The sequence below is a fragment of the Pygocentrus nattereri genome, chromosome 3, assembly GCF_015220715.1.
Source record: "Pygocentrus nattereri isolate fPygNat1 chromosome 3, fPygNat1.pri, whole genome shotgun sequence".
Lineage (NCBI taxonomy): Eukaryota > Metazoa > Chordata > Actinopteri > Characiformes > Serrasalmidae > Pygocentrus > Pygocentrus nattereri.
The window spans coordinates 18336452-18350769 of NC_051213.1; the positions used below are offsets into that span (position 1 = coordinate 18336452).

At 38.3% G+C, this 14318-nt stretch overlaps 1 protein-coding gene and 1 long non-coding RNA gene across 3 annotated transcripts; one reads left to right on the plus strand and one right to left on the minus strand.

Moving 5' to 3' along the window:
• The first annotated feature begins 113 nt into the window (after nt 1-113).
• On the plus strand, nt 114-5495 carry LOC108429029. Its single transcript, XR_001857974.2, has 4 exons — nt 114-287; nt 3101-3189; nt 4355-4427; nt 5389-5495. It is a non-coding gene; the product is annotated as an uncharacterized LOC108429029 (long non-coding RNA).
• Nucleotides 1235-14122, minus strand: kel (Kell metallo-endopeptidase (Kell blood group)). 2 transcript variants are annotated; one of them, XM_037537214.1, is made up of 18 exons: nt 13939-14122; nt 12874-13030; nt 11126-11446; nt 9440-9567; nt 9131-9289; nt 8527-8598; nt 8169-8357; nt 7892-8052; nt 7656-7773; nt 7471-7566; nt 6960-7058; nt 6015-6092; nt 5795-5898; nt 5380-5469; nt 5094-5161; nt 3577-3737; nt 3131-3220; nt 1235-2952 (listed from the first exon to the last, which is right to left on the minus strand). In XM_037537214.1, exons 3-18 carry the CDS (start codon nt 11385-11387, stop codon nt 2806-2808), a joined length of 2022 nt encoding a protein of 673 aa, XP_037393111.1. In that variant the 5' UTR covers nt 11388-11446; nt 12874-13030; nt 13939-14122; the 3' UTR covers nt 1235-2805. The 2 variants fall into 2 exon arrangements, with proteins under 2 accessions (XP_037393111.1, XP_017555973.1); XM_017700484.2 differs by lacking the exon at nt 13939-14122 and adding an exon at nt 13466-13839.
• Between the last annotated feature and the right edge of the window lie 196 nt (nt 14123-14318).

Below are 14318 nucleotides of genomic sequence, written 5' to 3' on the forward strand. Positions count from 1 at the left end.
CTATATCTTGCATAGGGGTCGCTCGAGTTGAAACGCGTGAAACAGCGTTTATTTGAAGCGATTTGTTCCCCGCGTCGTCTTTTTAAGCCAACGCCACAATGATGATTATAACAATAGTTGTTTTATCTGTGCTATTGGGGGATAAAAACGAGCAGCTCCTAATTGTTAAAGTTAGATCAAATAAGATCACCATATCAAACATTTATCACTTGTTGATATCCACGCCTCGGTAGGACGCAGAGACGAGGTTACAGCGCTGCCCCTGTCATCTGAGACTGGAGTCCCAGGTGAGTGTTTTGAAGCTGCTGATACGATGTTGCCTTATATTGTGCTGTGACGAACTAATTTTAGTTAGTTAGCTAGCTGGCTAACAGATGAAGCAACTATATGAACGAAGCTAATGTTAGCTTTTCTCATAGAAACATGAGCATGCTAACTGGTTCAATGTAATGCGTGTGTTTTTAATGTAGTGTTAATTTTGGGTGCTTACAGTAGACAGTGCCTTCCAAACGGAGGAGAATTAAACAGAAAAAGAGCTGAGGGGAGGCAGTTAAGGGGAGTGTAACTGAATTATGATAGAAATGTCAAGCAACCATTTCCTACATAATCAGTTAAATGTGAATTAGGACTTTTCTCAGAAGCGTTTTTTAAGTTGGCTAATAACTAATTAGTCTTTCAGTTAATGATAAATACACAGCATATGATATCTGTGCACAGTAGTAATGTGAATTTGTGTCATCTTTATCACAATGTTAAAGAGCTGCTTTTCTGCAGGGGGCAAATCCATAAGCTCCAGTTGAGTCTGGTGATCAAGTGAAATGATTCTAATAGCTACAGTGAAATTTGGGCTGGTAAGGCCAGAAAATATGTTAGTGAAATACAATATGCTATTTTGTAATTGTTCTGTATTCTAGTACATATTTTACCATACAAAATTAAATATAGCCTGTTCTAGTCTAATCCCTGGGCTTCACCCGGATTCTTTGAGTCGAGCCACTGTCAGCATCATGTCAACACAAATTCAGCTGGCTTCATTAAAATACTGAGTTGTCTTAGTGATTTTATTTTTTTGCAAGGAAATTTAAAAGTGGACAATTAAGTCAGACATTCAGAATTGAAATGATTAGAATTGTTGAGCTGGCAAAATATATATAAGGCACTTGCTATTTTAAACAGTAGTTTTACCATGCTGTGGAAAATGGTATTCTTTGTTCTTATTCTCAGTTTAACATGGAGTGCAACCACACAGCTCCAGACCAGAGAGTGAGGATGAGAATGCTGAGCATCTGCATGCTTTTTTTTTTTTTTTAGGTTAGAGCTACCGGCCCCTTAAAAATGTCTGTGAGTTCCTGTCCCACACTGGACATCTGCCATTTAACAAGGGTGTAATGCCAAATTTCAGCCCCCCTGAAGAATATAACTCCCCTTTTGCATGCACGCGCGTCACGCAGGCATATGTACACTACAGATTACTCTTGCCATTTCGTTTTTTGATAAGAGGGAGTTGTTGATAAGGGGACCAAGTATAATTTCGTCAGGTTTTAAATCTCCTCCTGACTATGTAAAATCTCCATTTCAACCAAATTGAATCTTATAAAATTACTGCCATTTTTGATCAAAATAGCCAACTTCTGTTTAAGCAGAACAATCTACGCGTGCTTATAGCCTAGTTCATTAAGCTGTAGATTTATCCTGGTGAATACCTGCTTCCACTTGCTTAATTTGTTAGTGTCCTTCTTCAGACAGCTGGTCATGTGAGCTTCTGCTTTGTTGGAGTGAAGACTCACAGCCATACTGGCCCTTTATGGATAAGATTGGACAACCCATCTTAGCTATTTAGAGATAATGAGGGTAAATTTGTTAAATGTGACTTCTCAAAAATATAAATAAATAAGAAATAAAAGTCACATTGCCCAATAATGATAACAATTAAAAGTAATACTGCAACGTTGTGTGTCAGTCTTTAGTTCATTACAATAATTTAAACTATCTCTGTGAGATGCTGTGTTCGGCTATTCTGGTGCTCACTGTGCTCATGGTGCTGACTGTGAAGGAAAATTAAAGCTTAACCGTTATTTACACACAGAAGCAAATCACAATTGTAATCTGTAGGGCCTGTATACCTGCATGACTTGCGTTGATCATTTCATCTGACATGTCTCTGTTCTGCGACCATACGTGTCACATGCTTGTTTATTTAAAGTCATAGGGAATTTTAAATTTGGATTAATGGAATAGGACCCCTTATTTAATTTTTGTTTATTTGGTATTTACATTTATGATTAGTTTGTGCAGCTATAAAATAAAGCTATTCATTGATTTTTCCACGGACACTAACAGAACCAATAACGAGAATCGAGATAATTTTCCCATTTTTCATTATTGGTTTTTGAAATGAAAATCGAATGACCAAAGGTACACAGACCTATAAAGTTCCGTCAAATCAGTCCACACTTGCATCTGGAGTGTAAAGGACACAGTCGTTAGTCGGTCAAAATATTGGCCTACAGTGTATGAAGTTCATAAAAGCCTTGTGGTAGAAAATGCTGAAATCCGAGATGCATTTAGCAGCTCTAAACGTTCTGTTATTTTTTACAAAATAGTAAAGAACCCCAAAAGCTGTGAGCTCCACAGTTTTTTGTGGGTTTTTCATTTCTGGGTTTGCTGTAACAGCCTTGATGTAAGGTCTACAGCGGCATCCTTAATGCATCCAAAGGTGAAAAGACTTCTGAGCAGCATTTTTCATTCTCTCTAATGTTGCTGATAGCAGTTCAGTCCACTTTACAGCTGCGCTGTGGCTTGGCTTTAACACCCCTCAGGAAGCTGTCCCTGAGATTTAACCTCACAGATCAATGGTTTGGGACAGAGGTCAGAGTTCCTACACAGGACAGTCACCAGGAAGGAAGGTTCAAAAGGCATAAATGCACGGTAGGGCTCAGAGCCACAGCTTGCCTATGAAGAAAGAATTGAATTGTAGAGTTACCAAAAAAATCACAGCATGAGGTAAAGATGTTTAGCACACTGCGTTCTACAATGCACCATTTTACATCAAACTACTCTGAGTGTTTACATTCAACACTTGAATTATGTTCCTCTTTAGTTGGTGATGGCTGATTGGTGTGGGCTGTACCTGAATGAAAGAGGAGAGAAACAGATGGATGTGAGAGAGTCCAGACACAGAGGTATCAGGTGAGCGCCTCTGCAAACTCTTGTGGTATGCCTGAGAGAAACAAATTGGCAAGGAAGGAATAAAGACAATAAATAAATCAGAAGATTAGATAGATTTAGAAATATTATCAGAAAACAGTGATTATTAAAAGTTTAAAGAAACTAATCAGTTTTCTGGAAGGCTACAGCAATGATGGCTCATGAAGGGCTGGATCATTAGCTGATGACATGCAGCCAGTGTATGAAGTATGATGTCCTGCAGAACTGCAGTCTTAACAGCCATACACTAAACTGTACACTGATATGGATTGGATCCTTTAGGGCTAGAATTTGTGTAGTGTGCCTAAAACTATTTAGCATGAAAATGAAGTAAGGACCACAATAGAGTAGTAAAATAGGTGCATTTACCTGTAGTGCTACCTGTAGCGCTGAGTACTGCACCCACACCTCCTGCTGCTGAGACTGAGAGAGGAAGGGTGTTCCAGATATGCCTGCACTTGCCCTCCCATTTACATAGTAAGACCACACACACTCACTCTCCAGTCCTGAGCTGTCTGATTGAGAGAGGACTACAAAACAGATAGCTGCTATCACAACTGTTGGTGATATGAAAGTTATGAATATATGTACAGGTATATGCGCACATATACATTCACTGGCCACTTTACTGGATACACCTTTCTTCTGCATTCTTCATGCACACTTAACATATAGGCTACTTAATATATAGGTGCACTTTGTAGACAACAGGGGTGCGGAACTCTAGTCTTGGTGGGATAGATTCCTGTACAGTTTGGTGATTTTCCTGCTCAAACAGACCTGATTTAACTCATCAGTTAATTACGAGATTTAGTTGGGTTGTCAGAGCAGGAAAACGATAAACTATGCTGGACTCTGGCTCTCAGTTCCCCATGCCTACTCTACAATTACAGATTGTTGTACAGCTGTTTCTCTGCATAATTCATTAGCCTTTCTTTATCTTGTACATCACTGGTTAGAATCTCCCTACAGGGCCACCACTGAGTAGGCATTATTTGGGTGGTGAATTGTTCTACAGTCACACTGATGTGGTAGTGACGTACTGCATATAGTGGATCACAGAGATCCATGTTTCTGGAGGTTTTTAAAATGTTAGTGTCATTTCTGGATTGAAATAGTCCACCAATGTAATACATTTGGCCAACAGCGTCACGCAGTCAGAAACTGGATGCTGATGAAGGACTAGAGGATGACTCTAACACAACACAATACAGTGACAGGTGAGCTATTTTCTTCTAACTTCTCATTTACAATGTGGACCAACAAGGAGTGTTTAATGGACAGAAAGTGGACACAGTGTTTAAAACCTCCAGCAGCACTGCTGTGTTCAGTCCACTCCCAGCACAACACACCAACATGCCACCACCACTGCAGCGCTGAGAATGATCCACCACCCACATAATACCTGCTCTGTTCTGGTCCTGTGGGGGTCCTGACCATTGAAGAACAGGGTAAAAAAAAGGGGTAACAAATTATGCACAGAAATAATTGGAGTACAATCTGAAATTGTAGAATTTTAAACTGCACCTCAATGTTAATGGACATATAGGGACAATGGGCCTGATCCACCAACTGTTCTTACGAACTTATTTCTTAATGAAAGAATTCTTAATGAAATCCACTGAGGTAGTTTTCTCATATGGGATTAGTTCTTAGGTAAGAACAGATTCTACACACACTCAAGAACACATAGTTGCAAACAGTTCTGTGCTTTAAGAACAGGTCATAAATCTGGCATAGACTTTTTCTTAGGACCTTTCTCAAGAACAAATTTAAGAAAAAACTCAGGAAGATATTGATGAATGAGGCGCAATCAGAGCGGATTTAAAGTAGGTGTACCTCATAATGTGGCCAGTGAGTGTATAGATAGTAACAGAGTGACATACTGTCAGGCAGTAGCAGATGGAAAAGGTCTTTTGCCATCAAGGATCCCAAAATTCCGTAGTTGATGGCTCTAAAGAAAAACAAAAAAAAAACAAACAAAAAAAAAACATGGATTCTTGGTCTCATCTTCACAATCATTTTTGTCTTTGTCCTATTTTTAATCATAGTGTACAATCCCTCTTCAATACTACCCCACCAAACATTAAAGATACTGGTTTTTGTTACAAACAAAAGCACACTGGGATGCTGTAGTGGGCGTGTGGGTCTGCATGTGTGTAACGTATCTACCTTGGATAGGAGGAATGGAACAGAGGAGACACAAACAGTCCAACTGGGAAGATGATGTCGTTACCCAAGAGAAATGGACTCATGTACAACCTAACCCAGGACAGATGTGAAGGTTTTTAGGAAACACAGTGCACCATATGGAAAAGATCACACAGCAAGTAAATATTTTATAGCTATTAGAGTAAAACCTAGGATCATGTATGAGAGGGAAGGAAAATGTAATATCAATTTACAGTACTTTAAAAGTTTTTTTTAAACCAAGTAGTTTTGTAATCTGATGGTCCACTCATAATAAAAAGTCACAGATACAGGCCAACTGCCATTTGGTGTCAATCGTGTACAAAAAAAAAGGAAAAAATGACAAGTAGTTCAGGGTTTTGAACTAACAGCATTAAAATGCAAACTTAGGACTCACACATCATTCTGAGCAGTGTGAGAGAATATTCTGCTCATCCTCCTTTGCTGAAGAACAAGCAGCTGTAGGTAATTGGAGAAATAGTCCTTCTCATTCATATTCACCTAGCACAAGAGAGAGTTACTGTTCATATTACACACCTTTGGTGATATGTGTTTAAATATATTATGAATGAAATTATAAATGCCTGGATATTATTCATTTCTGAACCTGTTAGTACCTCTGCATAGCACTCGTTGAGGGTCAGCGGATCGAGGACCTCTGTGTTAATGGAGAGTCTTGGAGTGAGAGATTTAACCTGAAAGAGAAAGAGAACTGATGCATTTACATTCACTTAATAATCTGATAACTATCTAAAATCAGATTTTGTGAGTGATCTGATTAAAGCATTTACATTTATTATTCAGATAATGGGAAAACTCCAGGTCTACATGAGTCAGACAGTAATCAGATTTCTGCTTCGCAACCAGACAATAAACTCACAGAAGATGTGATGTAAACGGGATGCAACACTCAAACTTTTGCTTTTTTATTAAAAAAAAAAATATGAAAATAGTTTGGAAAATATGAACATGCAACATGTAGAAGATTAAGATTATTTAAACCATCATTAACTTTGTTAATTTCATCAAGTATGTATTTGGTTTCAGCATTGCGCCTTAAGTGTTTTATTATCAACTCACAGTCACTTTGCTAAATGCTGCTTACTTATTTCCAGTACCACAGTTTGATTTTGCACATGTGCAGACTGAAAAATCAGAAAGAAATAGAGTACTGAGAAATCCAATTACTGAGCTAAAATCCAGCTTTTTTCTTGCATTTCTTAATGGATTTCTAGACGTTATTTTGGTTTAAGAAATTGGAGTGTGCTGTTTACATGACCATTTGCTTAATCACACACACACACACACACACACACACACACACACACACACACACACACACACACACTTTCTAAACTGCTTATCCTTCCATGTCGCAGGGGGGCCTGGAGCCTATCCCAGCAGTCATTGGTTAGAAGGCAGGATTGAATAATTACATAATAATCACTGCAAAAATCCAGTTATGATCAGATTATTAGGTGCATGTACACACACATCCGTGATCAGATTCATATGAACAGATCATGAAGACTATGTAGCTTGACTACTGTTTTACCTTTTACCTTATTCAAAACAAAATGTTGTGTTTCTTCATCCCTCCAGCTCAGGTTTGCTACTTTGGTCTTGAAGGTAGAGTAAATATCCTGAACCAGCTCCTCAGCCTGGCAAGTGGGGGAATGGTTAATCTCAATGGTACATCATTATTAACTGTACTGTATGTCATATTAAAAATATTTAGTGAGTAGGCTTAAAAAAGTGTTGTTTTGAGAGCCTCGATGCAATGCAAATCATGCAAACGATGTCACCGTCAGCCACATGCATCCAGTCATCCATCCGTCCACCTAGTCATTCACTTATCCACTCAGTCATCCATTCATCTACCCACTGGCCAAACAGTCCATCTATCCCTCCATCCATCCATCTGCTCTTCTACCCATTACTCTATTCATCCATCCATCCATCCTTCCATCAATACTTCCATTATTCCACCCACTTATCCATCCACCCATCCATTATCTATACACTGTCCTATCCATCCATCCATCCATCCATCCATGTTCTTACTAGTTTTACCTCTTCATTGCCGTAATGTTCCTTTATCACATGACTGAGCAATGTGTCAAAGCCTTTCGTTGTCTGAAGAACACAGTGTCTCCAGTGAGGGACATCCTGAAGTGAACAGACAGTGCTTCACAAGTCATGATTAAATTTCTTTTACAATAGAAATATTGTGGAAGGTGAAGATCAAGCAGGTATACCTCTTCTCTGCAGTCACTAGCTATAGAGAAGTTTTTCATGATCTGGGTGAATCTGGAGTCCAGGGCAGGGATCACTGTTTGCAGAAGAGTCAGGAGCATGTATGTATGAAAGGGATCACTGCAAACAAATTTGACATGACCATGCATGCATGTTAATTGCCATAGATAGAGAAAGGTTATTAAAATGTATATTAAAGTGAAAGTGTTAAATGTGAAAAAAAGTGAAACTAATTCACCTGGCCTTCATTTCAATGTTACGTTTCCAAATGCTGATTGTCTGGGACAGATACTTGATGTATGGGAGATTATGCAGTAAAACAAAATCTGATTGACTGATAGGAAGAGGATGAAAGATGGCCTGAAGACAGTAGAGCCAGTCAATAGCGGGGGCCAGCAGCTACAGATAAAAGAGAAAACGTTTTTCAAGATCGAATGTCTAATAATTCAAGAAAACAGGCACACCAAGCTCTGTTACACAACATTTTTGAGTGCGAAGTGACAGCAAACACTTACTTGTAACTCTTGGATGGTGATTCTATGGTACAGGAGTTTTTGGCTGAGTCGGTAGGGAAGAGGAGATGTAGCTATAACTAGAGTTGAACACAGAGACACATACTGGCCACAGTGTGGAGTAATTTGAGTGGAAGGAACATCCAACAGAGCCAAGAGCTGCCTACAGGACAACAAGAATGGACGCAAAGACTGAGAAGAAGAAAAAAGAAAAATAATATCAGTAATGGAGATATTCCACCAGTTACTGAGCTCAATTACATCAGCTTATTTAATTATGTTTATCTAGATTATAAGAGGGTTTCAGTTTCATTGTCGAAACAAGTCAAATACACAAGCCTTAAGGGATGTGCCACCATACCTTTGGGTTAATTATTGATCTTTTCGCATTACTGTTCCAGTCGATGGGAAATGGAAAATCTGGTTGATCAATCTGTGAAAAAAAAGTGATACTGTTTGAACAAGTCAACACCTCCTAAGGGATACAGCGCTCTTGACGACTAGACTAAAAGTCTTGAAGTATATCAAAGGTTGATATGACCGTAACATTATAATGCACAGCTATCCAAATAATGTATTCTTCAAAGCTATACTGTAAGAGTAATGTGAAATTGCAGATCTGTAACACAAATGTATTTTCATGTAACACAAATGTATCTGAACATTATTCCCAAAACCTAAAAAAGTAATCTGAAATTAACAATATTTTAAGCATGTTTAAGTAGACAAACTGTCAATTACGTAAGCTTGATTACACTTCTAATAATAAGATATAAGCTTTTCATTATTTAAACATACAATTAAATTAGGTAAAACATTCCATGCAAATCCAACAGTCAACAAAATATTAAATGTTGACATGTTAAGATAAAAAAAAAAACATTTTTTCTTACATATGAATGTATTTACAGTATTACAGTACTAACATTGAGCTTACTGCATTTAGACAACAAGGTGTTTGGTACCTGAATGAAACGTGCGCTTTCATTGGTCCGACCCTCCCTTTGGTCAGAACCCACATACACATTGAAGAAAGGGAAGGTGTTGTACTGTGCCATTAGCAGAGCCAGAGTGGAGTTAAAGTTAGGCCGAGTCCATCTCCCAGACACAGCCCAGCCTCCGAGCTACGCGGCCAGACAAAGAACTGCAGCTTTATTCACTTCTGAATTAAGTAGAATGTACGCCATCAACAATCCAACACCGTTTAGGTTCAAATTCACATAAAAATACTTTCTTGCTCAAGACTTGTATAACGTGTGTCTGTGTTTGTGTACCTGCTGAATGAGTGTGAGGAAGCGTTCTGAGTTTCCACTCTCTGCAGTTTTAGAGTCTATGCAGCTGTTATAGAACCTCTGTGCTTTCTCCTTCGCACTGTTCATGGTAACACCGCTCACAGGAGACTCTGATCACAAACACATTACAGAGACCAAGTGTTAAAGGTGTCATATATTACATCATACACTTTGCAAGTAAGATTATTGATACTCTGCATGTGAAAATTTCTGTCGTTAACTACTGGTGATTTTTCTTAAGTCTAGTCTTGACATGTAAGTAACACTGTAATCTTCAGCCTAAATAGTAGATAGTCTGATCATGATTAATTATGTATAATAGGTTCAGCACTAACACACAATATTATTTAGAGCAGGGGTATTCACTTCCTGACCTGGTGGGCCACAGTTAATTATCAGGTTTAGTTGGTATGTTTGATGAGGGACATCACTACTGTGTGGCTCTACACTCCAAGACCAGAGCTGTGAACCTCTGCTCCAAAATGTATTCAAAATTAGTATTAAATATATGCAGATGTCAGAGACCATTCTTCACTTATGCAATTTCCCATCAGAACAGCCATTCCAGTTATTCATTTTTCAGCATTAGGAAAAAGTAGAAGACACATATTTAACAAAAAATATACAGAAGCCACAACATCTACATATAATGTCAATTTTTTCAGTATTTACTGTGTCTATTCTTAGCCTTTAGGACAGCTTCCAAAGTTGCAGTTTCTGTTTCTCACAATCTAAGTAATACCAGACACATTCAGTGATGTCTGGACCCTGACGTGGTCAGTATTTTGTTCTGAAAGCACCAGCAGCTTCTTTGTTTGATTTGTAAATTTTGTTCTTTGTTGTCTGTCTGCTTTCTTTTAGTAACAGCTTTTTGACAACTGTATATCCTCATAGTGTTGAGTTGTCTTCTGACAGTGGAAGGATGGACAGAATTGTTTATCTCATGGTAACAGTTTTGGTTCTTCCAGGTCCTACATGGTTGTAAGGGGTCCCATTTACTCTATATCTTTTCATTTTTTTTTAATTCCAGTTTTGGAAGCTCCTGTTTTTAACCTATTTTCTTTTTATTTTCCTGTTTCTTATGTAAGCGGATTATCTTATGTCTGATCTCCTCAGAAATACCTTCTGAAAATGAATAGCTAGTAGTTAATGGCAGTTTTGACTGGAAATTAAATCAGTGAAGGACAGTCACAGGGTTATTTAAAAACTACTCTTAAAAATGTGCCAGTAACATGCCAGAGAAGCCCAAAAGGTTTGTCAGTGAACCCTAAAGGAGCACATTTGGTTCCCTAAAGAACCTTTCAATGCTTTATTCATTTTTTTTCTCAGACTAGTCTGATCTGTTGTATTCATAGCATATGAGTGTTTACCATGGACAGTAATTTCAGTGGAAAAACTTGGAACTTGAAAAACACTTACAATAGATGCCAATGTTCAGGTGATTCAGACCTGATGTACTGGTCTCTTGGTAAATTCAGGGAAATGCAGCTATGAATGTTGCAGATAGAGATTTGGTTGAAAAACCAGCTACTGAAAGGTTCTGATGCACATTTCTAAGGGTGTACATTCAAGACTAGATATGAGCACATTAAAATTTAAACACAATTCATGTGGGTACCCCTGTTTTAGGCCTGTATTGTATGGTGAAAGAAAAAACGTCTGACTTACCCAAGATCTCCTTTATTGTCTGGAGCAAAGCTGTGTGTCTGTCTGGTATCCTCTCAGGCGTTTCATCTCCCTCGCTTTTAGTTTCTGATTCTCTGTCTATTCCTCCCCCTCTTCCTCCTTTGCCTGTCCACCTCCTTCTGTCCTGTCCTGTGGTGACGTTGTGGGAGAAGACCTTTCCCCGCTGCCTCCCTCTGCTGAGGGTCGTGGTCTCTGCTCCACAGGTAAATAGGAAGTAATCGCAAGGTCGAGAAAAAGGATCCATGACAGCAGAGAAACGTTCTGCTACTCTCAGACATGCTGGAGAGAGACAGGGAATAGGGGCTAAAGAAAGAGGAGGGAGAAGAAGGACAAATTAAGATTAAAAAAAGATTAAAATTTGGGATTAAAGGGGATTTACAGAATGAAGCAATTGATTTTAAATATAGATTTAAAAAGGGCTACACACAGTAACATCACAAGTATACATTTGAACACATATTTGAACATACATAGTGCCATAGAAGAACCACTTTTATAATATCACTAAAAATCATGCCAGAATAAGAGATTTGTGAGTGTCAAGAACATTTAATATGCTTTAAAAACCTTTACATGACATTCAATTCCAATTCAGTCCTTGTTTTTTTTCCAGGTGTTGTAGCCCTATAAAAAGAGCTTTTGTTGTGATAGTAGATGATGGTCTATGAATTTGGTGATAATAATGTTTTTAAGTGTTTTGAATATTCTGGACATAGAACACATTTATTATCATTAGGATAACAGGCCCAGACAAAAACCTAAATTTCCTGTGTTTCAGAAACATTATTTTGGTCTGTGACACTGTCCTAGAATATAAAATGTGATGTGTAATAATACATATAAATCAATGAAATATAGTTAATGTAATATTTCTTGATTTTGTATTCTTCAGTTACATTGATTGCTTCAGCCTATTGTTCATTTTAGATATAGTCATGCAAATCAGTGTTGTATTAAAAATTATAAATTGTATTAAAAATCTTTTTAGTTTATTTTTATGATGTATGATCCATGAAACAGGAAAAAACGTTCAGTGCTTGCTTTGTGTTTTGTTATGCTGGTGATAATAGATGAAAACTCTCACAATTCACATGCCCAAGTCTAAATGTCCAGTATACTGGACACTGAATTTTATATGTTTCTTAGAAAACAAAAAATACATGCATGTAATATGTTATGTATTACATAACAGAGAATGATTGATAATAAAAAATGTAAACTTTAAAAAGGTCCTTAAACTCACACATCTCATGTAAAAAAAAAAAGTTTCTCTAGCATTGTTTCCCAACCTCGGTCTTGGAGGCCCACTGTCTTGCACATTTGAGTGTTTACCTTGCTTTTACACTTGCACTTTAACTCTATAAGTCTATGATGAGCTGATTAGTTGATAAGTTATGTTGACAGCAGGTGAAACTGCAGTGGGCCTCCAAGGCCAACACTGATCTAAAGAACCATCCATTTAAAGGTTGTGCCTCTTATGTTATTGCACAGAGAACTTTTTCTATTAAACCTTTACTTTGAAGAGCACCACGAAGGGCCAGTGTGGTTGCAGATTGTCATTCCAAACAAGCAGAAGCTCACCTCATAGAACTTCTCAGTTTGAAAACTGAGATTAGCTGATGGACCCCAGTGGAAGTGGGAGTGCCTCTAATTGATTAGACTGAAACCTGCAGCCACACCTGCCCTTTTTTGATAATACTAGTGACCCCTGCGTTACACCATCTTGTTACCTTGATTGGTCTTCCAATGGGAATAGCACCCCAGCCCTATCACTGTGCCGATGAGGGAGGAGACAAAAAGGACCAATAAGAGCTTAAACCACAGTCTCCTGACCAATGACTTCGGTTCTTCAGATGCAGGCTGGTCTTGTGAAATCTGGAGAGTTACCTGAAGAGGCACCAAGAGTTGGTAAAGTATTTTGTTTTGTTCTGTGCTTAATTGTTTTTGCCTATTCAAAGGACCTGTTGAGATGCTGTCGGTTATGAAGAGTGTTAGACCGGCGAAAGAATGCTCATCAGAATGATAGATTGTTTTGTTTCTCGTTGTAATTAAATTTATGAGAAATTCAACACTTATGAAAACACTAATACATGAAACAGAAGCAGAGTTTTATGCATAGTTTAGCACATATGAACATATAAACAACCTTCTGTAACAGAGTTTCTTAGAAGACTTTAGATACTTAATTTGCCAAACACTTCAAGCAGTGCTTTGCATCTGGTCTGAGAGGAAGTGAAAAACTACTCGCAAAGTAGCTCTTTCTTGTTATTGTTAGCACAAAAGTGTATTCACGGATGGAATATGTCTATTAATAAGCTGTACCTGCAGGACTGATGAGTTTTGATCCATCTTGCTCTTTTCAAAAGCTTTCTAACATCAGAATTCCTTCTCCATCAGGGTCCCGCTCACATCTGCGCTCTCTCTTCCTTTCGTCAGAATCCTCCTTTTCTCTATCTCTCCTTCCGTCAACGTCACAGTTGACCGCCCACTATCTTTCCTCATCACCCTCTCTGCTCCCTCCTTCATATGCTGATAAACCCCAACGACCTGGCCCCTTCCCAGAGAGCCCTCTCTGTTTCTTCTTTTCTTTTTCACTCTGTCACACCATCTGGCTGTCTTCTCAGACCTTGTGTTTGTATATGAATAATGAGTGCCTGAGCGGTTTTGACTTGACTTGGATGAAATATCCACTCATCTGTCAAAGACCTGCACAAACGTGCTACAGTGGCCACAGCAAGTGCCACAATTTGCAGTTACAGGACACAATTTAACAAGTCAAGGGTTTTTTTTTTTACCTTTTTTTACAGAGTAGATCTTTTCAAGGTCAATCTTGCTGTACTGAACCGCTCTCTCTCTCACACATACACATACGTCGACACTCTGTGGTATCAGTGAAATGTGAGGCTGGCGTGAGCTGATAAAAGGCGAGGAGACGTCTGAGGGGTGACACACTACGTCACACACTACATGGGAAAGAGCACGTTCAGTGAGTGCTTCATGCCAAAAAATGTTTAGAAAGAGTTAAGAGTAGAAGAGCCACATAGTAGACAACATTTAGAAGGAAGTACAAGTGGCAGTTAGTGGCATTTCAGCTTCAGTGCACTGTAGAAAAATGGTTTAGGTTAAAAACTTAAGTGGTTGCCTTAATTTTAAGTCAACAAAATAATCTGTTTCA

What these genes read in the sequence shown, in the direction of transcription:
- kel (XM_017700484.2), bottom strand. Translation starts at nt 13,492, where the DNA reads ATGGATCAAAACTCATCAGTCCTGCAG. An exon ending in AAAACTCATCAGTCCTGCAG is followed by an intron (nt 13,031 to 13,465) that starts GTACAGCTTATT and finishes GTGCCTCTTCAG; the next exon opens with GTAACTCTCCAGATTTCACA. An exon ending in AACATTGAAATGAAGGCCAG is followed by an intron (nt 7,774 to 7,891) that starts GTGAATTAGTTT and finishes ATTTGTTTGCAG; the next exon opens with TGATCCCTTTCATACATACA.